Source organism: Populus nigra, chromosome 12 (assembly GCF_951802175.1).
Source record: "Populus nigra chromosome 12, ddPopNigr1.1, whole genome shotgun sequence".
Taxonomy (NCBI): domain Eukaryota; kingdom Viridiplantae; phylum Streptophyta; class Magnoliopsida; order Malpighiales; family Salicaceae; genus Populus; species Populus nigra.
In genome coordinates this window covers 292,970-318,612 of record NC_084863.1, presented here as the reverse complement: position 1 = coordinate 318,612, position 25,643 = coordinate 292,970, and the positions used below count along the sequence as shown (strand labels likewise).

Genomic DNA, 25,643 nt, shown 5'->3' with positions numbered 1-25,643 from the left:
TCTAGCTTTATATATCATTTCGGGATTCAACAACTCTATATACAGCACCCCGCTCTTCCTTTCTTTTTTCTTTTCTCTTTTCAAGTTCTGCTTCAAAAGTCCAAAAGGAGCGCAGAGACTAGCTGGAAACGGTTTCTCGATCGGAGGCTCGGGCTTGCTTGAACCTCTTAGATGTCTGGTACGGGGCAGGGAAGATCCATTGAAAGCGAAAGCCTTCCCTCCCCTCTTTGGTTATTCCCGTGAGGTTGGGCATTCCCCGGGCACTGGATATGAGTATGGATATTGAGAGTTCAACCCCTGCCTAGGTCAACCGGGCACGCGATTAGTGTCCTTTTTGAAACCTCCCTGGCAATATCTAGTGATCAGTGCAGGAAACAAAAGGAGGTGAGCTGTCAATCAAGACGGAGGGAACATCGGTAAGGGAAAGAATCCAATAAGAGATCAGCCACTGGCTCAACGCAACTTTTTGTGTTTTTGTTTCTGGGTTTTGCAGGAGACAGTTGGAGTTGAAGGATAATGAGGAGAATAGAGTGAGTTTTGGTGGTGGTGGTGGTCGTGCCACTAAACGTGTCAGTTGGAATCGTTCACTTTCTACCAGGTTAATTCATCTCAATTCCCTCTTTTCAATGAACTCTAAATGATGGCTTTTTCTTGTTGATTGTGGTTCTTTTTGGTCTTGCATCGGTGGATTGTTGAAGTTTTTTCTTGTTGTTGTTTCTTGATGTTTATCATCACTCACATAGGATATCACTTGTGCTATTCTAGTTTCGAACTGTAGAATTATTAGGCTTTGATGTGTTCTATTATTTGCAAGTATCCTCGTTCTACATGCTCTTTCCTTTTCACTTTCGTGTGTGCTGTGTGTTACTCACGTAATGCTAGGAAAATTCATGGCTAGTACATTTTCAGCGTTTGAGAATCGAGATGCTGTCATGTAAGCTATAATCTTTTTTTCTCAAACTTAACTAGCATGCCCCTTTTGCAATGGTATTATTTTGTGCTAGACTCAGAGGGAGGATAAGTATAGCTGTTGCTGCTTGTGTGGACAATCAGCCTCGACAAAAACAGGCTAGAAAAAAAAAGGAAAACCACTCGTTCCAAAAGTTATCTCCATTATTATTTCCTCCGTGTTCTCTTATGTTTTGTTATTACCATTCTGGTTTCTTCTAGACTGCATTTGCTCTTTCAAGTTTCTAGCACTAATTTTTTTTTCTTCCTTTTCTGATTCCTTGTAAAGTTTGTGCTTTGATATCTGGTGTTTGAAGGAAAAAGCAGCATAACATCCCGATTTTTAGAAAGAAAAGCAATACTTTGAAGAGGTTGATGCTTTTGAGTTGCTGGAAGAGAGCCCATCTCCGAAAAGCTCTAGTACATGGGCCACAGACAATGAAACTGATGCGGTTGCTATACCACATTTGTCATCAAGATAAGAGAATTGGCTTTATTGCGAAGAAGTTAAACTAAAGTTGTGGGCCTTCTAGTACACTTTCAAAGTTATTAGGAACTCCAACCATGCCTCCCTTGGAACCTATGTGTGGCGATGATTTGAACATTGTAGATTTGATAACTCCAGAAAAACCTGTTTTGAAGACTAATTAACTGCATTCTGTCCAGAGTAGAATTAAATCGTATTTACCATGTAAAGATGTACTTGAAAGGAATTCACTTGATGAGGGTTGTGAAGAAATTGAAGGAGCAGCTAAGAAACTGTCTTCAGCTTCAACGTCTATTTTATCAGATCATGACATGAACATTGTGGATTTGATAAGTCCAGAAAAACCTGTTTTGAAGACTAATTCGAAACCGCATTCTGTCCAAAGTAGAATTAAATCGTATTTACCAAGTAAAGATGTACTTGAAAGGAATTCACCTACACAAAAGAGAAGTTCTATTTTGGTGTGTGATGAGGGATGTGAAGACATTGAAGGTGCAGTTAAGAAACTGTCTTTAGCTTCAACGTCTACTTTATCAGATCATGACTTGAACATTGTGGATTTAATAACTCCAGAAAATCCTGATTTGAAGACTAATTCGAAAACGCATTCTGTCCAGAGTAGAATTAAATCATATCTACAAAGTATAGATGTACTTGAAAGGAATTCTCTTTCACAAAAGAGCAGTTCTATGTTGGTGTGTGATGAGGGTTGTGAAGGCATTGAAGGTGCAATTAAGAAACTGTCTTTAGCTTCAACGTCTACTATATCAGATCGTGATTATGGGGATCCATTTGCTGCGCTATTGGCAGTCTGTGGACAGTCAGTTCCCTTGACATTGCTGGAAGTATTCTCTAAATATTGGTTTGTTCTTTTTCCCATCGTGCAGCTGCTCTTTTCCCCTACACGATGCTCTCACATATATTCATATTGTTGACTCACAAGAGGTCATTAAACAATGCATGCGTGCAAACTGTTGGTGGGAGAAACCACTGGTGGTGGCTTTGAAACACTCAGAAGGAATAAAACAAAGTTTTATTACAAAAATAAAAGCTTACAATTAATTAACACAAAAGCTTAACAATACACACCTTCTCTTTCTCTCTAGTGTTTCTCTCTATTCTCTCCACACAATTTAATAGAAGCTGGGCACTCTATTTATACACGAAATCAAAATACAAAAATTCAAACTTTCCAACTGTGAAGGCGGGTGGCGGCTGCAGGTGTGGAGGCGGCTGGCGGCTGCGGCTGGTCGGTGGGTGGTTGCCTTCCTTGACCTTCTGGATTGAGTTTAAGTTTCAACAAATCTCCCATTTAAACTCAATCGAGGGATATCATGCCAAGCATGAACTTTAATCGGATAAATACTTATCCTTTTAATGGCTTTGTGAAGATGTCAGCAACTTGATCATTTGTGTTGCAAGATATCAGTTGGACTTCTTCATTCTTCACATGTTCCCGGATAAAGTGATGACGTGTATCAATGTGTTTGCTCCTCTCATGATACACTGGGTTCTTTGCCAATACGATTGCTGATCGATTGTCAATATAAATCTCCGTAGGATTTTCTTGAGGAAATCCCAAAAACTTCAGCATATTCCTTAACCATATTAAGTGGCATACAGCTGAGTTGGCAGCAACATACTCAGCTTCACAGCTTGATAACGTGACAATCGATTGCTTCTTGGATGACCATGTGAAAGATGTATCTCCCATGAAAAAGACAAACTCTGTTGTGCTTTTTCTTTCATCCAGATCTCTACCTCAATCACTATCCGAGTAGCCTACAAGATTAAAGTCTTTACTTGAGGTATAAAACATACCTTCATTCATTGTGCCTTTGATGTAGCGAAGAATTCTCTTGACTGCATTCAAGTGAGACTGGTCTGGCGTCTCCATGTATCTGCTGATGAGTCTGACTCCGTAGAGTATATCCGGTCTGGTACATGTCAAGTACCTCAAGCTTCCTACTAAGCTTTTGAAGTAAGTTGGATCAACATTTCCAACCTTACTCTTCCTCAATTCTACTCCATTCTCAACTGGAGTTGATACCGGATTGCAGCTTTCCATCTTGAACCTTTCAAGAATATCTTTGGCGTAACTGCTTTGGGATACAAAAATCCCTTCTTCTTTCTGCGTTACTTCCAAGCCAAGAAAATGTGACATTAGACCAATGTCAGTCATCTCAAACTCCTATACCATGCTTCGTTTGAAGTCTTCAAACATGGTAGGGTTGTTGCCGGTGAATATCAAATCATCAACATATAGGCACGCAAATAAGATGCTGCCATCTGCTCCTTTCTTCACATATATTGCGTGTTCATATGGATATTTTTCAAATCCATTATCTTGAAAATACCTGTCAATTCTGGTATTCCAAGCACGCAGAGCTTGCTTCAAACCGTAGAGAGCTTTCTTCAACTTGTATACTTTGCCTTCATTTTCAGCTTCAATGTATCCAAGTGGTTGTTCAACATAGATCTCTTCTTCTAGGAAGCCATTCAGAAATGCTGACTTCACATCGAGTTGATAGATCTTCTATCTATGTTGTGCAGCTAGTGAGATCATCAGTCTGATTGTCTCTAGCCGGGCTACTGAAGCAAATACTTCTCCATAGTCAATGCCTTCTCTCTGTTTGTAGCCTTTAGCCACTAATCTGGCTTTGTATCTTTGCACTTCTCCTTTTGTATTTTTCTTTGTCTTGTAGACCCATTTGACACCTATTGCTTTCTTGTTTTCTGGTAGATAAGTCAGCTTCCAGGTATCATTCTTCTCAATGGCATGTATTTCTTCATCCATTGCTTTTATCCACTTCTCTTCTGTGATAGCTTCATTGAAGCTAAGTGGGTCACTATTTGCAAAGAAACAAAACAGAGTTGTATCTTCCATGACTTGAGTGGCGTCATACAGCTCGTCTAGATTTCTCATCCTTCTTGGTTCTTCTGATGAGGATGTTGATGGTGGTGTTGATGATGATGCTCCTGGTGTGTTCCTCCTGTTGAATACAGGGAATCTGTGTACCGGACTTTGTGGTTCAGCTGCTGGCACAATCGGTTCTTCTACAAGTACTGTTGGTACTTCTTCACCTTCAAGGATCAAATCAATGTTGATCCATTTGACTGCTTCTTTATCATCATTCCATTCCCAAGATTTATCTTCTTCAAAGATAACATCTCTACTCATAATCACCTTCTTCGTGATGGGATTATACAGCTTGTATCCCATCCTTCTTTCACCATATCCGACAAAGATGCATTTCTCGCTTTTATCATCGAGCTTTCTTCTTGCATCTGGGATCTTTGCATATGCCACACAACCAAAGACTCGTAGATGAGTAACACTTGGTTTGTGACAACTCCATGCTTCTTCTGGAATGACTCCTTGCAAACTTCTGGTTGGGCAGCGATTCAGTAGATACATTGCACATGATACAGCTTCAGCCTAGTATTGCTTGGGCAACTTCTTTGCTTTGAGCAGACTTCTTGCCATGTTAAGAATCGTGCGATTCTTCCTTTCAGCTACACCATTCAGTTGTGGTGTATAAGCTGGTGTTGTCTGATGTCTGATGCCTTGTTGTGTACAATAGGCTTCAAAGTCATTTGCTGTATATTCTCCACCTTGATCAGATCTCACGGTTCTGATCATGTAGCTACTTTGCTTCTCCACAATTGCTTTAAAATTTTTAAAACAATTGAATACTTCTGACTTCCTCTTCAGAAAGTATATCCACATCTTTCTACTAAAATCATCAATAAAAGTGAGGAAGTACCTATTTTGTCCAATCGACATAGGCGTTATTGGGCCACACACATCTGTGTGTACTAACTCCAGTGGCCTCTTTGCTTTCCAATTGACTTCTTTGGCAAAACTGGATCTGTGATGTTTGCTGAGGACACAACTTTCACAGATTTCATCTGGATAATCAATGTGGGGCAAACCTTTGACCATCTTCTTGCTTGTTAGCATCTTCAGACTTGTGAAATTCAGATGTCCAAACCTCAGGTGCCAAAGTCATTCTTCACTGTTGGTGATGGCACTCAAACACCTTGCTGCATCATACTGGATGTTCAAGGGAAACATCCTATTCTTGGACATTTTCACATAGGCAATTAATCTCCAATTGTTGTCTCTAATTGTCAAATGACAATTCTTCGAGTAAAAAGTATATCCTCTCTCCAAAAGTTGACCTAAGCTGATCAGGTTCTGCTTTATGGCTGGGACATAATACACATCGGCGATGTAGCTGGAATCGTCGTTCTTCAACTTGATTGGGATGCTGCCTTTACCTTTGAATGGAACCTTTAAAGTATCTCCAAAAGTAACTAGACTTTGTTTGGTCTCATCTAGATCACCAAATAACTCTCGGTAGCCGTACATGTGATTGCTGGCTCCAGTATCTAGATACCACATATTCTCCTGTTTCTCATCAAGTCCTTGTTGGACAAGTAATGCAGATGCTCCTCTGTCATCCTTCTCTACATAGTTGGCTTGCTCACGTACCTCTAACGGAGCTTTCCTTCTGCATTTAGTGCTATAGTGCCCAAATTGATTGCAACTATAACATTGGATATTCCTCTTGTCACGGTTATTGTAACCACCTCCTCTTCCTCTAGGAGTGAATGCTTGTTGTCCTCGACCTCCTCTGGTGGTGTTTCTACCACCTCTTCCTCTAAAGCTTGTATTCCAAGAACCTCTTCCTTGGAATCTCTGGAATCCTCCTCTGGATTGTTGACTTCCTGCTTGAGTGGTATATCCACTTGTTGAAGTCTCCCCTTGCTCATATCTGTCCTTGAGAGACAGCTTTGCTTGTAAGGCATGCTCAATGGTCTTATCTCCATTTCGCTTTACAATCTTCTGCTCATAAGCTTGCAAAGAACTCATAAGCTCATCAACTGTCAACTTGTCCACTTCTTTGGACTCTTCAATAGCGACAACAACAAAATCAAATTTTGGATCTAGGGATCTCAAAATTTTCTCAGTAATTCGGGAATCGACGATGGCTTCTCCATTTCTCCTCATCTGATTGACTATCACCATAATCCTTGTGTGATAATCAGAAATAGATTCTGAGGACTTCATTTGCAATAACTCAAATTCACCTCGCAAAGATTGAAGACGAATCTTCTTGATTCTGTCAACACCTTTGTATTTTTGTTGGAGAGCCTCCCATATATCATGTGATGTTTCAGCGGAAGCAATGATCTCGAATGTGTCTTCATCAAGACCTTGATAGATGATCGTCTTTGCTTTGTTGTCTTTCTTTATGTTGACTTTCAGGGCTAGCTTTTGTGCCTCTTGTAAAGCATCTTCTTCTTCTTTGGATTCTGGTTCATCATAACCATAGTGTACAATCTCCAAACACTCTTGTGAACCAAGGAATGCCTTCAATCTGATGCACCAACTATCATAGTTGTCTTTGGTCAGCTTCGGGATGAGTGTTTGTGTACTTTCTGTAGTCATTTTACTCTTTGAATGACTATATCATCTTCTAGGAGCTGAATTTGGCCAAACTGACACTGTAGATCGATCCGGAATGGTCGAAATAGTAGGGAACCGGTCTGAATTTGTTGCAAATGGGTCAGAAATGGGGTGAACCAGTCAAAAAACCAATTTTGTACGGCGGGCAGTTCGCTGGGGTGAACCGGGAATATTCTGTGGAATATTCTATCGGCTCGGCTTGTGGCTCGGCGCGGCTCGGCTAAATGAATTGAATATGGCGCGCGTGGACGGCACTCGTCTTCAACCTCTGGGCGCGTCAGCTGCGCGTGGTCAAACAGTGCAGAATCTTCAGGTGGCGCGTGTAGGCTACCTCGGTCTCCGATCAAGCTGATTTTTGCGCCAGTGAGTTCGTATGGATGAGCTCTACACGGTGGAATGATCAAAACTTGTTTTTGACAATTTTGAAAATTCAGATATCTCCCAAAACACTTCTGTTTTCTAAAGAACGAGGCTCTGATACCAATTGTTGGTGGGAGAAACCACTGGTAGTGGCTTTGAAACACTCAGAGGGGATAAAACACAAGCTTACAATTAATTAACACAAAAGCTTAACAATACACCCTCTCTTTCTCTCTAGTGTTTCTCTCTATTCTCTCCACACAATTTAACAGAAGTTGGGCACTCTATTTATACACGAAATCAAAATACAAAAATTCAAACTTTCCAAGTGTGAAGGCGGCTAGCGGCTGCAGGTGTGGAGGCGGCTGGTGGCTGGTGGCTGGCGGTTGCGGCTGGTCGGTGGGTGGTTGCCTTCCTTGACCTTTTGGATTGAGTTTAAGTTTCAACACAAACCTTGTTCAGTTTTCTATATTTGTATGCATTTCCAAACAATATTTTTTTTCAAAGAACCAATTATTTTATCTGGATGGTGTCTGCAGCTGTTTGGTCGGGGGTTGACTTTTACAACATTTTTTCTTACTTTGATTTGGACTGTTCATATAAAAAATCATGATGGATCAGTTCATATTTTATTTGAACTGTGTTTTAGTTCCTTCCATCATTAGTTTCATTTGTTGAAAAATGAAACAGAAGCCTATCTTGGAATCAATAACTTCCAGTATGGTCTGTAGAAAGTTGTGTTGTAGCTATTTTGCATTCCCTGAACCAAAAATATTGTAATCAGACATCTGCCCTTAAAAACTTATAAAAAATTGTTGGCTGTGTCTTTTGAAGGATGAAAGTAAGACTTTTGAGAGAAGAAAAGCACATATTGTGTTAGAGTTGCCTCGTTGTGCTTTAGGGTCAGGGAATTATCTTGATCATGGCATACTCATTGATTGGAGGTGGTCCGTATTATTTAAGTGATTGATCGATGTGTAATAACTGCATTACTGAAGTCAGTAATTCACACAAATTTACCTGCCAGACTTCAGTCATATAACTTATCTTTACAGTTGTTACACCTGTTGTTTATGTTCTTGAGTTTTTTATTCTTTTTTTCTTCTCAACTCAGCACCGAGTCATTTAAATTGAGTTCCTTCATCCTTGAAACTGGTAACAAAAAAAACTTTGTTTTTGCAGTGAACCAGATAATATTGTCAAGGTGGGTGAAGGCACTTATGGAGAAGCATTTGAAGCTGGTAATACTGTCTGCAAAATAGTCCCCATTGATGGGGATTTACCGGTAAATGGAGAAGTACAGAAGGTATTAAACAATAACAACATTTCCGTTTATAACTTTTCTGTGAAGTCACTCATGGTCAACATGTGATAGGCAGAAATGTACTCATGGTTATCATATTGACACTTTCTTCGTGGATTATTATTGCTGAAGCATTTGATTTTCCATGTTCTAGAGATCAGAAGAATTGCTCGAGGAGGTTATCCTTTCTCGAACTCTCAACAATATCAGATCACATGATTCTGACGTGGACAACGCTTGCACAACATTCATCGAAATTCTAGAGCATGTGATCCAAGTACTGCTATATTTTTTCTGCAACTGCTTAGTATCTTTTGAAAACAATAACCTGCAATAGGTTGCTTTCTTTTTAGTGTGGTCAGTAGGCTTACATTCTGGAATTGAAGAAATCCATAATGTGTTATGTTTGTTCAATGGCTTTGCTTTGCAAATTGAGCTGAGCAATAGCATATGGCTATAAGCTATATAGACTTGGATTTGCAGAGGGTAGACTTAACTTATGAATAATATGAAAACTCATCTTTGAGTTAATTTACATATCTGTTGCAGCCTAATACTTTTACTTTCTAGATTTTCTGCAGTACGTGATATCTAATGATCTCTTTTTTATCCGCAGTCTAAGAGTGTGCGAAGGTCCTTATGACCCTGCCTTGGTCAGAGCATGGGAATATTGGGATGAAAAGCATGGTTCTGAAAATGATCATCCTAAGGAGTTTCCAGAGAAACATGTTTAGCGTTGAGCTTTTATAGACATAACTGACTGCTTTCAAAAATCCATCCGCTTCCTGCACGCACGATGTACATGCATGTTTTATATGTAGATATTTACATTGAATTGGCTGACGTTGCAAAATCCCCGTATGACATCAGTGCTGCAAGTTCCAGAGTAAGGTTTATAGGTTTTTTTACCATGTTCAATTAATTTATGCAGTGCTTTGTTGTGTTTGTACTACAACATGGTGGGAAAGACCTTGAAAGCTTTGTGCTCTTAAACTTTGATGAAGTGCATAGTTTATTGGTTCAGGTAATGATGTACATTTTATTCAAGCATTTTTTGTCAATTCTTCACTGAGCTGCCACCTTCAAGATTTACTGTGTCTATCGTGCTCTGCAGGTTACAGCTGGCTTAGCTATCGCAGAAGCTGCATATGAATTTGAGCATCGTGACCTGCACTGGTTTGTTGTTTCTGGAAATAAATAACATTGTTTTTCTTGCATGGGTGCTGATTTAGGACTTTTTTGTTGCAGGGGAAACATTCTTTTGCGTCGAAATGACTCTAATACAGTGCAGTTTATCCTGGAGGGGAAGAAAATGATTTTCAGAACTTCAGGATTATTGATCTCAATAATTGATTTTACTCTGTCCAGAATTAATACAGGTGAGTTCTTTAATTTTTCTTAATATTATCCACATAAATGTTTAGAATTTTACTTGATTCATGATAAGCTAACAGACCCTTATTTACACAGGTCAAGATATACTCTTCCTGGACTTAACCTCGGACCCTTATCTCTTTAAGGGCCCGAAAGGAGATAGACAGGCAAGAGCCACAATACAAGCTGTAGGTCCTGTTTATTTCAGAATATTGGCTAATTGATTCCTAACATCATGTGCAGGCAGAAACGTATAGGAAGATGAAGGAAGTAACTGGAGACTTCTGGGAAGGAAGGTGATATTGTTGATCGCTTTTCATCTTTCTTGAACACATAAGAGGAGCATGCTGGTGTTTTTACTCTACTTCATTTGCTCAAAAGGCATTAGATATGAAACAGTTAAAATCTATGCCAATTCAGCTGAACATATATGCACAGCCTATTTTTGCAAAATGTAATCCAGTGCAGCACAAATATTTTCCTGATATGTTGCATATGTGGTTGCCTGTGCTGTATCACAAGCAATCATATGTTCTTCTACAACCCTAAGTCACATTTTGGAGAAATGCATTCGAGTCATTTTCACAGCTGTTTTTCCTGTTGTATCAGGGTGTCTTGGTTTCAAGCACTAGGAAAGACAAAAAAATGTTGTTTTTACTTTTTTTTCTCTTACTTGCTCAGGCCTCAGGGGCTTTTCTTCTAGCTTATCAAAACTTCATGTTTGGTTATTGGAAAGATGGTATGACTGTTTTGTCTCATTTTCTACAGCTTTCCCAAGACAAATGTATTGTGGTTGATATACTTGGTGGACATATTGCTCCTGAAGAAATCTTTTGTAAGTCTCTCTTTTTCTACAGACTATGAAATGAGGTATCTTTTTTATTTATCAAATTTTCCACGTTTTGTTGCTTAACATAAAAGCACCTCCTAGCAGCGTGTAGCATAGTCATGGCTCCTAAAAACTTTTCATATATTGAAAGCTAATATGTTCCATGAAAAAGAAACAGAGGTTTTTGCTGCATCCTAATCTTATACAACCATTTTGACTGTAATTGTTAGATTTTTATGTGCTTAACTTAGTGTTAATGTGATACCAGGATCGCTCTTCAAAAAACGAGGGAGATTTGCACTCATTGAAAAGGCGTCTCAGCAAGTATAATTCAGCTAAGGAAGCCATTATTTTGGATCCCTTCTTCAGCAACTTGCTTGTTTTGTAAATAAAATGAGCCGTGAGAAGGAATATGCAATCAAAGTTTTTTGTAATTATAACATAGATGCTAGTTATGACTCAACTAGCATCTTGTGATGATTGGAGGACATGACTGACAAAAGTTTGTGATAATCTTTAGAACACATGCACCATGTTAAGTGTGCAAGTAACATAGGAAAAGAGAGTTCATGTCATTGATTTGAAGTTCACTAAGTTGATCTGATCTTTAACTGGCTGTGGATGGCATGTAAGGCTGCCCAATGTTTTATACTGTCTTTTTGGTCACTTTGCAATAAAGTTTGAATGCTGAATCACTTGACTCTGTTCTTCCTCAAAGAATTGATGGGATTCATATGTGCACCTCTGTAGGTATATTTAGTGGAGTGTATCTACTTCTTTTGCTTTCAGTGAATGCAAATGTTACATTCTAGCTGACAAAACATGGATTAGTGTTACAGAATAGATGGTTAATCATCCTACTAGTTTTGGCTTGTTCTTTTTCATTCTTAATCCTTCAGAATTGTCTACCACATGCTATGAAGTAGAAATCCTTGATGATGGGAATTACAAATGTCCTCGCTGATAGCGAAGTGCAAGTAATACTTGACATCTTTTGAGCAAAATCTGTACAATAATGCAGAAACTAGCAAGGGGCACTCTCTGGATTTGTAGGTAACTCCAACAATAAACTGAAGGGCGGTGGTCTCTCTCGTGCGTTATATTTTCATGAACTACCTGCAACTTGCTGTTTCTGAATCTTTTTAGTGTGCACACTCAAAAGCACAGTGCAGCAAATGATGTCACTCAAGATTGTTGCTCTAACAAAAGTTACTTTAGCTTCTATTAACTTTTTAATCTTTCTTTCCCTTTCCTTTTCCTTTATCAAGCAAAAATATGCTCACTGGCTGCCCAAAAACAACTCTTGGAAGAGTATGGAAAGAATTCAAAGATGAGATACACCACTTTCTATCCTCTTAACCAGGAACCAGCATGGTATGTTCCAAAAGGTGTGGACACACACAATTTGATGAACGTCATTAATTAGCATCTGTTTTCTTTAAATCTCTGATTCTATAGCAGCAAATGACTCGAAATGTGAGTATCAGTTATAGGCAGATTATGCTTAGCACATCCCAGGCCTCTAATGCTTTGATGAAGGAATTTGATATGACACTGATTTTATCCGTCATTTAGAAAGTAAGGGGCAAAACTAGATTAGAAAAAGGCAATATATCAGATATTAAAGTACCAATATCTCTGTTAGGGCTTAGTTTATCTTCTCTTTTTCTTCTTTCTTCTTTCTTCTTTCTTCTTTCTTCTTTTCTTTTTACCAGGGTTCATGCATGGATTCCTGTTTTCTGTCAACCTTATCACCACCAATAGGTATGACTACCGTCTTTCTCGCCCTCTCTACTGTGCTTGCTTTCGGCCATGAAGTGTTTCCTAGTCAGCCAAGGTGCTTTTGAAATCATCAAAACTTGAAAGGAGAGAAGCACATTACGTTATTCCACATGGGTTGTCCCTACCCATTGGAATATCTTATATATCCCATAGAAAGTGGCACTAATAATGTTGTTACAAAGGTTAAGGCACCACTAATGTATCTATGTCACTGTGTAAAGCCATTGGTTTTCTACTTTCTACTGACAATCATCGGGCTAATTACACCATGTGGTCCCTCTACTATACGTCTTTGATCAACTGGATCCCTTTACTACTAATTTGATTAATAAGATCCTTCTATAGAATGTTCTCTTTACAATCAGGACCCTCATCCTGTGATGGCTTTAATGATAAATAGGTGCAGAAATGAGAAAACTTCAAGAATTTTACTTTATTTTTCCAAATGTTTTTTCTTATTTTAAATGGACACGTGTTATTTCATCATAGAAAATTATAAGTGCGTTATTGTTATAAATCAAGTGTCTTGATTGTGAAAAGAATGTAGTAGGGGGGGTGATTAATCGAACTCCCATAGAAGAGGGACGATTGATGCAATTGACCCGACAAGCTTCTACATGGTGTTTTATTACATAGATGAATCATAAGTGCAGGCAGCTTATGTGAATGAATGCTAATTTTGTTCCTTTACAGGATGTTTTGTCTGCTAAGAACATGGTGGGCTTGGAAAAATTAGAAGAAACTGCCTAAAAAACATGGTTGAGGTTTTAGGCCTAATCCAAAGCCTCTTTTGGCCTTCAATAAATAAAAACAATTAGTGGGATTTGTTGAGCTCAGCAGATTTGACTTAGGTACCCTCCTTTTACACAGTCCAATCAATCTCAAATCCTCAAGGTTTTGCTAAGATAGGGTGATGGATGCCGAGAGCAGCAGTACATTCTCCTTTTTGCTTATAGTCTCAACTAAACTTTCAGGCATTTTTTTTAGCCCACTTGGTGGTTCTTGATTCTTTTATTATCTTTCGAAAAACTACAACCATTTTCGATGGATAAATTTGCCAATTAGCGTGTAAAATGCAAATGAATGGCAAAAAAATCTTGATGAAATAGCATATTTTTGGATGTTACCTCTATTATATGTCGCTGTTGGAAATTATAAAAAAAAATTAATTGATATCGCGGTTCATAACCGTAACATTTATTTAAATTCAAGAATAATAGGTCAATCAATTCGCAAGGAAAATCATAAAATTGTTAAAACTAGTGTCCTGGGTGAGATTTTTAAAATAGCGATTTCATAACTATTATAAGGTATACAACCTTCGAAAACTCATGTAAAAATATGAGCTCGATCCGACGGTCGAATCAAAAGTTATGGATCATTACGCGATCAAACCTTTTCCTGAGTCTAAACTTGTCCTATTGATCCATAAATACATTTATTAGGTCATCCACGTAATCTGTCTAGAGCATATTCTCATCTAATTATAACAGAGTAACACCTAATTGTTTAGAATAACTCATAAGAACTCAGATTTTAATTGAAGTCTATTTTTCAATTTACAAGTTGGATAAAAATTTATATTTTTACTCATAAAACATTTTAAAAAAAAATATAAAATTATATTTTTTGTGTTAAACCATCGATCAATTATATATTTATATCCAAACAATTAACAAATGTTGTTATTCTGAAACAACTATTTCTTCACGTTTAGAAATATCGACATCTAGACACATTTAAAAAACACACAACAAGATGAAAATATATTATTTCACCGAATATTTTTGTTATTCTATTCAAACTTTTAATTTATTGTCCTAATTTAAAAAAATCCATTTTCTCATAAGGTGTTAATATTTAAATATTTTAGCTGTCTGCCCAGGTTCTGCAGTAGAATCTTCGCACATATAGTAAAGAAAATTTAAGCTTGTTAAGAGCTGTCAGCAGAAAACAATGGCATAAGTTCTTGTTGGACAGTGCAATATTGATGGATTCAAGAAAAATGAAAAACATTTTACTGTGGTAATTTAAAACAGTAGCAGAGCATTTATGAGGGGAAACACAACAGGGCAGGCCTTGCCATCCTTGTATTGTGAAACCCTTTTGGGACAAGCAGACAAAGGCATGCCATCTTTGCTTATTATATTTGTACTGTGTAACTTGCATGTGGGCGGGCATATCTTATGGAATTTGTCTTGGTGTGTGGAGGAAGATGCTTTCTGTTTTGAGCCCAATTGTGTTTTTGGGAAAGATGAAAAAGAAGCTATAAAAGCAGTGGTTGATCACTTGATTCTCTCTACTGTTGGGAAACAGCACATTTTCCAGTCCCATCCTTCATGCCAAAGGAACACCTTCCTTCCTTTATAACTTTCTTCTTTTCTCTCCTAACCTTTTATCTGCAACGCCTTTTCACCTTCTATATCTCTCTCTCAATATTCCATGAGCATTCTCTTTTAAACAACACTCCCATTGTATGAATCTCTTTAAAAATCCATAGGGTCTCCTCCAGCAACCCAGAAAACACCTCTCATTATAATGGCCGGAGTAGCATCAAAGTGCCTCTTCTTATTCTTCTTGTCTCTTCTCACTATTAGCTCTTCTGGTAAGTATCTTTTATTTCTTGTTCACTCTTTTTCTCTCCTTAAAATTCAGTGCAAAGAAGAGTTAGAGTTTAGCCTACCCCTACCCCACTTGTGTAAAGCTATATAGTTTTTCTTTTCTATTCTATTTTTTTTTCTCTCACATATTCACTGTTAATAAGAAGTACTAGCTGCTTGAATTCATGGATGAGCTAAAACTTTTTGAAGTTTGAATCTTTGTTGAACTAGATCATTTCTTGTTTTTTGTTACAGGAACTCTGGTGGGTTTCTCCTACAATGCCAGAGGAATCACCGCAGCTTCTTCACTTAGCAGAACAGTATCATTTCTTGAGCTAAACAAGGTCTTTGCAAGTCATTTAAGAGTTTTTGCTTCAGATCACAGGGTTTTGAGTGCACTTTCCAACTTTAATGTGTCTGTTGATCTTTATTTAGATGACAGCTTGGTTGAGAATTTGATAAATTCTAAACCATCTGCTATCTCCTGGTTTAAGACCCTATTAGTGACCTTTCTACCCCATGTGAACATCAAAAGCATCATTGTAAGCGGCAACAATGACTTGCCAAAGCTTTTATACACTTTGAAATCAATCCATTCAGTCCTGAATAGGTTTCATGTTGACAGTGAAGTTAAGGTCTCGGTAGCATTTTCGTTGTCATTCTTAGAAAATTTGGATAGAACACAAGAAAATGACCTCCATGGGATTTTGGGATCTATCAAGAGGACCAAGTCTTTTGTCACTGTAGAAACCAGTCTTGATGTGGATGTAGAACTGGGGATGAAAGATCTTTTTATTCAATCAATGATTCAAAAAGTCACAGCTGTCACTTCTCTACTTTCTCCCTATGATGTTCCCATAGCTATGACAATCAGGAGCCTTGTTGTTCCTGGTGCAAAAGAAGTAGCTGAGTTTGCTGAGAAGGTTACAAAATCTTTAGAGAACAGTAAGATCACAGGTCAGGTAGCTGGATTATATGCAGAAGTATCTTCGGTAGAAGATTTCATGGAAAAGGAGCTGAAGAGGGAACATGAACAAATCTTTCCTTCATCTCGGAGAGAGCTCTTAACAAACTTCAGAACTACTTTACATGATGATATAATCAATACACCTACAGTTTTTCCGACAAATCCCGGATCAACACCACCAGGGACTCTCCTGCCAGATACTCCAGCACCAACAATAGTCACTGTCCCTGCTACCAATCCTGCCAATCCAGTCACTGTAACACCGACCAATCCTGTATCCACTCCATTACCTTTCCCCTACACCACACCTGTCGATTTCCCCCCTGCAAATCCTTCTGTCAATCCACCAGTACCAATTAGCAATCCAGTCACAACACCAGCACCTATAACAGTTCCAGGTGCACAGCCAGTGACTAATCCTGTGACAACCTATCCAGCCCCAACAGGCAATGTTCCAGTCACAGCACCAGTCACAAATCCTGTGGCGCCTCCTGCAACGACAAATGCTCCAGCAATACCAGGACAGAGCTGGTGTGTGGCCAGGTCTGGAGTGACGGAGACAGCACTTCAATCAGCATTGGATTATGCGTGTGGAATGGGAGGTGCAGATTGTTCACAGATCCAGCAAGGAGGGAATTGTTACAATCCAAACTCTCTTCAAAACCACGCTTCATTTGCATTCAACAGCTATTATCAGAAGAATCCTGCGGCAACCAGCTGTGATTTTGGAGGAACAGCCACTATAGTTAATGTGAATCCAAGTAAGAAATCTGATTGACTCACAGATTTGGGATTGTTCTTAAAATTAATGTTCCGAATATTCAGAGACTCACATAACATTGAAACAGGCACTGGTTCCTGTATTTATCCAACATCATCATCTTCATCAGGCACTCCATCATTGCCAGCGCCAACAACTTCATCTGCAAATCCAGCAACAACATCACCGGTTGTTGGCGTGTCAGGGTAATTTCTTTATCATCCGTGGGTTAGGAACTCTTTAGTACAAATTCAATAACTCAAAAACTAACACTCTGATTTCCGCAGCACTCCAGCAGTTTTGAACTCATCAACCAACCCTGCCTCAAGTTTTGGGTTCGATACTCCTCCCATTCTTAACCCTCCAGCATCCATGTCAGCTAATTTGCAGCCATTTATTGGTTGTGCCATTTTGGTAACATCATTTGTTGCCAGAACAATCATTCTAGACATGTAGAACAAAGAATTTCTTCATGTACACCAAATGGATTGGAAGCTCATGCTTTCAGCAGAAGATCAGAACTGCAGCAGTTTCCAAGTTCTGTACAGAACCATCTTTCAAAGAAATAGAAACTAGAGGGAAGTTCCAAAAGAATGAATTACAACACCAACATCCTGATAACATTTTCTGGCTGGCCGGAAGTTGCGCAGAATGTAAAGACTTTACTGCCGAAGGTACAAATCAACTTCTATGTTTACATGTTTAGTATTAGGCTGAAAGTAGTGAAATTTAATGAGGCTGGGTAGTACTAGATGTACGATGGCAATTTTGTTCCTGTACATTTTCACGAAGTTGCAGAATTTGTAGTTCAGAGTTTCTGATTAATCTAGTTAAATTATTCACATTTGTGATCACTTATTTTAGCAATTTTTATCGGATGGCTGAGGAGTGCATGGTAGGAGCAGGGATACAAGAAGTTTCTTAGGTGGATGATTTATGAGGATAAACCTAAAGTTTAGCTCTTACCTTTACAGGGTAAGAACCTATGGAGGCTCAGTTCAGATGGTAAGTGGATCTGCTTCCCATGTTAGCTTCCAAGCTTCAAATCCATATGATCAACCTGTTTAAAACCAAACTAGCAAGCAAGAGACATGGTCTTTGCATGCAAAAAGATTTATACAAGGTGAATTAGTTTCACATACGATGGATACAAGATTTTCTCGACTGTCAAAATCGCCCTGTGACTTCTTTGGCAAAAACCAAATTTACACCAGTTAACATATTTGTTAAGATGCTCTAATCGTTCAATTTCCATTCCAGATAGGAAAAATGCTAATTCAGTACACAAATTAGTCAAAAAGTTCATCCCATATTTCCTGGGAAAAACAACAAAGGCCAACCCCGCCAGAGCCTGAATCATGCTAGGTGATGAAAAGCATCTCCTAACGGCTAATAGGATTAACGAGGACTTGATGCTCTAATGCATTAGATGCCAATTTATATTCTCAAATCATTTTGTTTAAAATACGCACCAAACGCTTGACTTGAATCAGGACACAGCATCAGCTAGCTAGCCTAGCTTACGGTTGAAAATTAGATGACATATTCTGTTGGTAGCATGATCTCTCCTGTCCCCACAATATTAATAATGTCCTGGTTTGACTACAACTATCTATATATATATAAACCTAGATTTTAATGCAAGAAAAAATGATAGCAAAGCTTGCACAAGGCAGGTCATTATCATGCCATCCAGCTGGTAAAATCAACAGCATAAAAGAGCTAATCTTTTTCAAGTCATGGGTTCAAATATGGAAGCCAAACGGCTGTACATAGATTTAAAACGTACAGCATAACTAGAGGACTCTAGTTCTAACGGGAACAAAAAACGCACCTTTGACTAGACTGCACAAGGAAAAGGTACTCCACTCTAGGCTATCTCTACAAGCTAAAATGGCTTCTGAAGCTCCCCAAAACCTATGATAACAAGACATTTACAACAATCTAGCCTACTATTTTCATCGCTTTGAGAACACAACCAAGATCAACATAGACAAAGAAACTACAATCTTGAAGTTAGATGTCTCCCAGAAATTTTGCTTTTCATTGTTTCCCTCAGATACAGCCTGCTGTTTTGCTGCTATCTGATCTCGGAGTTCTTTCAGAGCTTTGTCCCTTCGCTCTCCCATCTGTTAAGATGAATATAAACACAATTAAATAATAGTACATGAAAGTGCAATCTAGCAGTGGAAATAACTTGAGCATGTTGAAAGAACATGACCACCAAAAACTACGGAGAAAAAAGGACTCGTCTAATATCAACAGAAGAGCACAACAATAACCACTCAAAAGACTTTGATGTTGTGGAACGTTCAATTAATTTGAACCTAAATGAGCCCGTGTCAAAATGAAGCTACTTGCGCACAGCAAGTATGCATTGATGTGGTTCACTTAGTTGATGAAACAGCTAAATACTGCAAGGAGGCATCTGAACATTTTCAAGCATGGTGCTCTTCTGATATGCAAAATGATAAGGTAAAGCCAACAACACAGGAGGAAGTCTTATTCACAGCAGTCAATGCAACCATCCAGTTCCAGGCAAAAAAGTAAAGACAAAAATTACCCTCTGAAGCCTTCGAGTCTGAGCGCGAGCTTCCTGAAGACAGAATTCCAACTTCAACACCCTCTTCTTCAATTCCTGATCAGCTCGTCGTTGTTTCTCTAACTGCCAACAAGCAGGTTGAATCTCATAAATTACCAGGTCCGTGGACCTTAAATGACAATAGAATTAAAGAGATTATAGATACAGCTAAAGATAGATGCACCTGTGATTCTAATTCCTTGGTTTTAAGCTTCCAGTGAGTGGACATAACTCTTATTTCATCTTTCAGTTTGGCTATTTCTTCATCCTTAACAACTAAAAATTTGTTCATCTTGTCAAAGTTTTTAGGAGAAACTTCATCTAATAATTTCCTCAGTTCACAATCCTTACTGTCTCCTGCCTGGGAAATAGCTCGCATAATATCATGCTCAATTCTCATAACTTCATCTTTCAGTTGCCTTTGGGAAGATTCCCTTGCTTGAAGATCCTTCTGCAAATTATCTAATTGATCTCCTAGCCTGCTTACACGCTCTTCATGCTCTTTTAACGAGCTGTTCTTTGAATCTAATTCTTTTATCAGTGCTAAACATTGAAGCTGCACTGACTGAGCTGAGGCAGCACTTGCATCTGCCGTAGCTCGAGTGGCTGCAAGTTGTGATCTGAGACCATCCAACTCTGTGAGGTACTGTGGCCAATTAAAAGAATAAAAATCAGAATAACTGAAGTCTTAACAAGCAAGAAGCTTGCAGATGATAAAATATAAAAATGGAAAGGGTTCATAATCCAGAGATGGTTATATTGCAAATCATACAGTAACACAACTACCAATGAGCAATCTCCATTAAGGCGCCATTTAGAACTAACGGCATTCCAAACAGCATTTCATGAAAATTTAGGTTTTTTTTTGCTTAAAATTAAATTATTTTTTTATGTTTTCGGATCGTTTTGAAATGCTGATATCAAAATTAATTTTTAAAAAATGAAAAAACATTATTTTGATGTATTTCCGAGCAAAAAACATTTTAAAAAACAACCGCTACCACACTCTCAAACACCCCCTAAATGTCTTTTAAAACTCATCCCAATATCAAGAGGTGACAGGTATGTTAATTCTTAGATACATGAAAACTATACTGTGACACCATGTTGTAATATTCAAAAGGTTGTCTTGAGCTAGGAGCACAGAGATTTTTTCTCTTTAATTATTCCAATTCCTCAATGATCATCCAGTCAATATAAACTGTTTCATGCGTGTATGTTTTCTGAAAAGTGACATACTGTGATGTGCAAGGAGGTGACCACCAGTACATAAATGCCTGCAAGGTAATCCCTTCAAAGAGAGTAACAATGGTTGCTTAAAGATTGAATTGTTACAAAATGATGGGTGCTTAAAGATTATATCAGATCTAGAAACTCCTACTGTCTACAGTAAGTCTTCAATTAAAGCTGAAGGTTCTAAAGAATGACATGCTCTAAATGAAACAATAATAAGCTGCTGTACTCTTATCTGATTGCATAAATCAACGCACAAAAGCTAAAGAGGTTTACTTTTGTACAATTCCCCACAGATAGCATCTCACATCATTGTGTTACCCTAGATTTACTAATGTCAGTCCTCTATCCTCGACCTCCATCTTTTCTTTTAGTAGCATGCTACAACTCTGGAGAAGTTACTAACACATGAAAAACTCAATGAAACTCCCATTACAAAGTGTCTCACGTGCTCTTATGAAATGTCAAAAGTAAAGAGGCAATTACAGTATCCTTGCCTACGTAAAGGGATGTATACAATGGTTTGGTAGTTAAATTTGATGCTATCTGCCAACATGATGGTGATGGCATCAAGTGCAACCTATATGGCTTCTTTTTACGTGACAAGCTACTACACATATATGGTAGCCTTAAATGCCTCGATTGCTTTCTATCCATGATTGGAATAGACATGTATAAAGACATATAGACAAACACAAATAAACAGGTCTCCTCCTACCTTTTCCTTTTGCTGTGGTTGGGAAGGGGCATAACATAAAGAGAGAGAGAAACTAGCCCAGCCTTTATTGGTTTGTACTGACATCTCATCACTCATCTCACTAAGTTTTACTGCAATGGTGCTGATGTGCAGAGGATCCCAATTCCCAGGATTATTTGGTATGAAGTCATCACCATTTTACATGGCCATTCAATTGGGATTTATTTGGAATAAATCACCAAAATAATTGGGGCAGAGATAAGTGCAACATAACATGGATCTTGTGATAATTTAATGCTTCCAAGTGCGACCATCACCTTCAAATTTGCAAATGAGATATTTCGTTTACTGTTCAACTAATCTTCCAAGAACTAAATATGAAATCTACATGATTTCTTTAAATTACATAGTCAATTAAAGTTTCAATTAATGCAGCCCCATCAAGAATCACAGCAATCAATACACAGCCTAATGAAAGTGGTAGCTAAACTAAATGATATTTTGAACACCATCCAAACAAAGCATTTTGTCTTAAGAATATCCTAAAGAAATTGCAGGAAGCTGTTTTGACCAACTTTCTAATCCAATCCATAATTTTGCAAAATAAAAACCTAAGAAGTTGGGTCGCCGACAACAACATAACAAAAGGTTATCTTAAAGCATTCACGCTAATAGATTACAATGGGGGACAACAATAAAAAAATTGAAACATTCCGATGACCTTTCCCCCTTAAGGCTCGACCCAGGATAACAAATTGAAAGGGCCAAAAGGTCAATAGTCATCCAAAAGGATGAGGATCAGATATGTGGATTGTGTGTTATGATGCACAGAAAAAAACACCCTCACAGCCCAGATCAACTTACTCCGTGAAGCAAATAACTCCAATATGATAAGTACTCATGTTTGAATTTCAGATCAAAGGAAACTAAAAAGTGAAGTCAAAGCTGGGATATTGAGTGGAACCTTCTCAGCGGTAGAAGCTGTCACCTGAAGCTGGCCATTTTTCTCCTCCAATCGCTCCTGCAATCTGCTAATCTCCACTTCCATGGTTTTAGCCTTATTTTCTGCTTCCTGTTAAAAATCAAAACACACACAAAAGCACTGCTTCCAGTTAAAAACACACAGCCACTGATTAATTGACTCCAAAAAATAAACAAAACCCCTAATGACCCCACAATCAAAAGGACCACAAAAAGAAAGAAAGCAATGATTAAATCTAAAGAACTCAAAAAAACATACAAAAAGAAACCAAAACCAGAAATCATCTACCTGTCTAGTTACTGTTTCTTTAGCGAATGATTGCTCTTGAGATGCAAGGCGGTTACGTGCTTCCTTTAACTCAGCAGCTAAAGAAACAACATTTTTCCTAAAACATTGCTTCTTCTCATTTAAATCCTTCAATAAAGGATCAGTCTCTCTTACAGAAGAAGATATTGATGATGGTTTCTCCAAAACTGACATCAGTACTTAATGGTGATTTTGATCAAACAGCAACTACACTGAATCTTTGCTCAAAGATCTGATACAGATAACACATGCATACACTGACTCAAAACTTGCTTTCTAAAGAGGAAAACAAAATCAAAGATTTATGATTTGGTCTATGCAGTGCTTGCAGCGAAAGCTATGGCCTTTGGTGTCTGCATGTGAAAACATTTAATTTGAAGGTTACCCCATGAGTTCAAATTCATAAATAACCACTGTATTCAATTTCAAATACTTTGCCTTGATCTAGTCCAAGAAAAATAAATAAAATTGAAATTTATTATTTTATTCTTTATGGCACAAAATAATGCATAATATCTCGACCAAATTTATAATGGAGAGAGAGAGGGGCACGTAAAGGGTGTGTCGCTTTCAACTAATAAATAAACGTAGAGAGAGAGAAATAAGGAACCATCTAAGGAAGGTCTGCTTAAAACACAAAAAAAATTCAAACTTTAAGCTGGACTCAAGCAACCTAGAACACAACACAACACACAACCAAGTCAAGACTCGAAAGGGTCTCTGCAAAGAAATGAACTTTCTTTAAAAAAAACTTATCTTTACCCACAGGACACAAGATAGAGATCACAGAAAACATGTCTGCTTAACAAAACAAGAAGAAAGAAAGAAAACCCACCAGCAGAAAAAGAGAGAGAAGAGATAGGAGAGAAACGACATGGAATGTATTTTTTGGCAAGCTTAAGGTTTTGTTATTGCCATGTATGGATGGTCCAACGATGGTGATTGGGAGTTGGGTAAAATCAGACGGACAGCATGAATTTAGGGTTTTAATTTAATTGTCAATTAGTGCAAGTGAGAAAACAAATCCAATCAAATCAAAGCTGTTTTTTTATTATTGTTGTTTTATAAAAAGACATGTCTGAAACAGAGACAAGCTAGAGAGAGATAGTGACAGAGAGTTTAGGTTCGGAGTGAAACCGAACCTTGGGTTTACTGAAATGACAAAAGCCGAAGCTAAAAACAGGTGTTTTCCATTTTTACTTTTGATTCCCTCGTTTGACTTTGAGCGCGGCAAATCCAAATGTTTTAGCTAAACTGTTTTGGTTGCGACACGTGGGTGTGTTTTGACCGTAGGATTTTTATGGGTCGGCCTTATTCCTCTGTTATTATTTTTAAACTATAACCGTAAATTAAAAGTTTATGCAAAGTAACATATTTTGAATAAAAATCAGTGAAATACTACAATTTTACCTTGTCGTGTTTCTTCAACGATATATTTACTCAATGTAAATATTTCAAAGCACAAGAAGATAATTATTACTATTTAGAATTGCGATATTTAAATATATCATATTTTTATATAAAAAAAAATGCTAATGTTTTTCTTGTAACTCTTTTAACTATTTTTTTTTGGGTGCTTATATATAATGCTAATGTTGAATTACAAATCTTTTTATAAGTATAAAGTTCTAGATAATAAGAGAATTAAACTAATTAAAAGAGATTCTAATCTGAACATGAAAAATATTTTGTCAATTAAACCAACCAATCAATTTAATTTATTCTAACCGGTCGACCAGTTCCTCTGTTTTTTAAAACTAAAATCTAGTTTATTTTCAATATCCCTTTTAAACTTGATTTAGTCACAACTCTCAACTCACTTTTCGTCTTGATAAAAAATATTACATTTGAGTGATTTTATGAATATATTTACAAATTGATCTTGATCTTGTATCTTCACATTCTTGACTTCAACTTTTTTGTTTATAATGTAATTATGGAGGGAGTGAAATCTTGTGTTGCTTTACTTATTTCTATAATGAAATACACGATTTTTTTTAATGCAATGACTAATAATAAGTTGTCTATATGTAAATTTTAGTCAATAATTTTCTTAGTCATATAAAATAATAAACATATAATATAATAGCTGCATATTTACTTCACATGTTGACGAACATTAATTAAAAGCAATATCTGTTTTTAGGGTAGTGTGGTCAGCTTTGTTAAAAATGAGTAAGTGGGGGTGTGGTTAAATTGATTTTTGTTGCTAAGATTATACGGAAACCCCTAAATCATTGATAAATTACTCTCTTAATTAAAATTTCAGTACGAGTGATCATTGCTTGATTCAATTTAATTTGTTGTTGGTGAAAATTAGATTTTATTTTTCAAATTATAAAGGAATTACGTCATTGAAAATATTATAATATATATACCTTCAAATTTCTTTTAATAAAATCGAAATTGTTTTTGATAATAAAGTTGCACACCAAATTTCATAAGAATTCCCGTGGTCCCATGTCTTTTCCTTCCACTCATGGCTCTGCCTCCTGGAAACAGAGTAAAGTTTCGTCCTTTTTTACTCTGTTTTTCTTCCATCGAGAATTATGACAAAACTTCAAGCTTCCGATTCGCTTTTACATGTTGTTGCCTCTGCAAATAAATTATTTCTTAAATCTTATGTTTCCTCTTGCCAGAATTTAGATGGTTAAACATTTATATTTTTTTGAATGAGGTTGTTTTTTTAAAGTATTTTTTATTTAGAAATATATTAAATGATATATTTTTTATTTTTTTTAAATTATTTTTAATATCAGTACATCAAAATAATCTAAAATCACCAAAAAAATATTAAATTAAAGCAACGAAAAAAATAAAAAATTTAAATTATTTAAAAACAATTTTCAAGCGCAAAAACTAATAATTGGACTCCATGTTGACATAGTTTTTTGTTTTTTTCATCCCAATATGCTTTTTTTTTTAATTTCACTATTTATAACCTAAATTAATGGCAAA

At 37.2% G+C, this 25,643-nt stretch overlaps 4 protein-coding genes across 8 annotated transcripts; 3 read left to right on the top strand and 1 right to left on the bottom strand.

Moving 5' to 3' along the window:
- The first annotated feature begins 1,602 nt into the window (after positions 1-1,602).
- LOC133668905 (uncharacterized) lies at positions 1,603-2,401 on the top strand. Its single transcript, XM_062088910.1, has one exon. The coding sequence runs from the start codon at positions 1,747-1,749 to the stop codon at positions 2,368-2,370; it is 624 nt and encodes a 207-aa protein (XP_061944894.1). The 5' UTR covers positions 1,603-1,746; the 3' UTR covers positions 2,371-2,401.
- Positions 2,402-8,964: 6,563 nt separating this feature from the next.
- Positions 8,965-11,472, top strand: LOC133668906 (serine/threonine-protein kinase haspin homolog). Its single transcript, XM_062088911.1, has 7 exons — positions 8,965-9,598; positions 9,689-9,750; positions 9,823-9,953; positions 10,045-10,115; positions 10,192-10,244; positions 10,717-10,783; positions 11,046-11,472. Exons 1-7 carry the CDS (start codon positions 9,500-9,502, stop codon positions 11,163-11,165), a joined length of 603 nt encoding a protein of 200 aa, XP_061944895.1. The 5' UTR covers positions 8,965-9,499; the 3' UTR covers positions 11,166-11,472.
- Positions 11,473-14,851: 3,379 nt separating this feature from the next.
- Positions 14,852-18,119, top strand: LOC133669808 (flocculation protein FLO11-like). Of its 3 annotated transcripts, none has more exons than XR_009833977.1 (5): positions 14,852-15,164; positions 15,415-16,887; positions 16,975-17,092; positions 17,174-17,560; positions 17,861-18,119. XR_009833977.1 is itself a non-coding variant. In XM_062090111.1 (4 exons), the coding sequence occupies exons 1-4, from the start codon at positions 15,098-15,100 to the stop codon at positions 17,340-17,342; spliced, it is 1,827 nt and encodes a 608-aa protein (XP_061946095.1). In that variant the 5' UTR covers positions 14,852-15,097; the 3' UTR covers positions 17,343-17,740. The 3 variants fall into 3 exon arrangements, 1 of the variants encoding a protein (XP_061946095.1); XR_009833978.1 differs by having other exon boundaries at positions 17,751-17,861; XM_062090111.1 differs by lacking the exon at positions 17,861-18,119 and having other exon boundaries at positions 17,174-17,740.
- A 467-nt stretch (positions 18,120-18,586) lies between these two features.
- On the bottom strand, positions 18,587-23,650 carry LOC133669809 (nuclear envelope-associated protein 2-like). Of its 3 annotated transcripts, XM_062090113.1 has the most exons (6): positions 23,521-23,643; positions 22,668-22,917; positions 22,362-22,469; positions 19,652-20,113; positions 19,450-19,551; positions 18,587-19,015 (listed from the first exon to the last, which is right to left on the bottom strand). In XM_062090113.1, the coding sequence occupies exons 2-6, from the start codon at positions 22,857-22,859 to the stop codon at positions 18,845-18,847; spliced, it is 1,035 nt and encodes a 344-aa protein (XP_061946097.1). In that variant the 5' UTR covers positions 22,860-22,917; positions 23,521-23,643; the 3' UTR covers positions 18,587-18,844. The 3 variants fall into 3 exon arrangements, with proteins under 3 accessions (XP_061946097.1, XP_061946098.1, XP_061946096.1); XM_062090114.1 differs by having other exon boundaries at positions 22,386-22,469; positions 22,668-23,650; XM_062090112.1 differs by having other exon boundaries at positions 22,668-23,646.
- Positions 23,651-25,643: the final 1,993 nt, after the last annotated feature.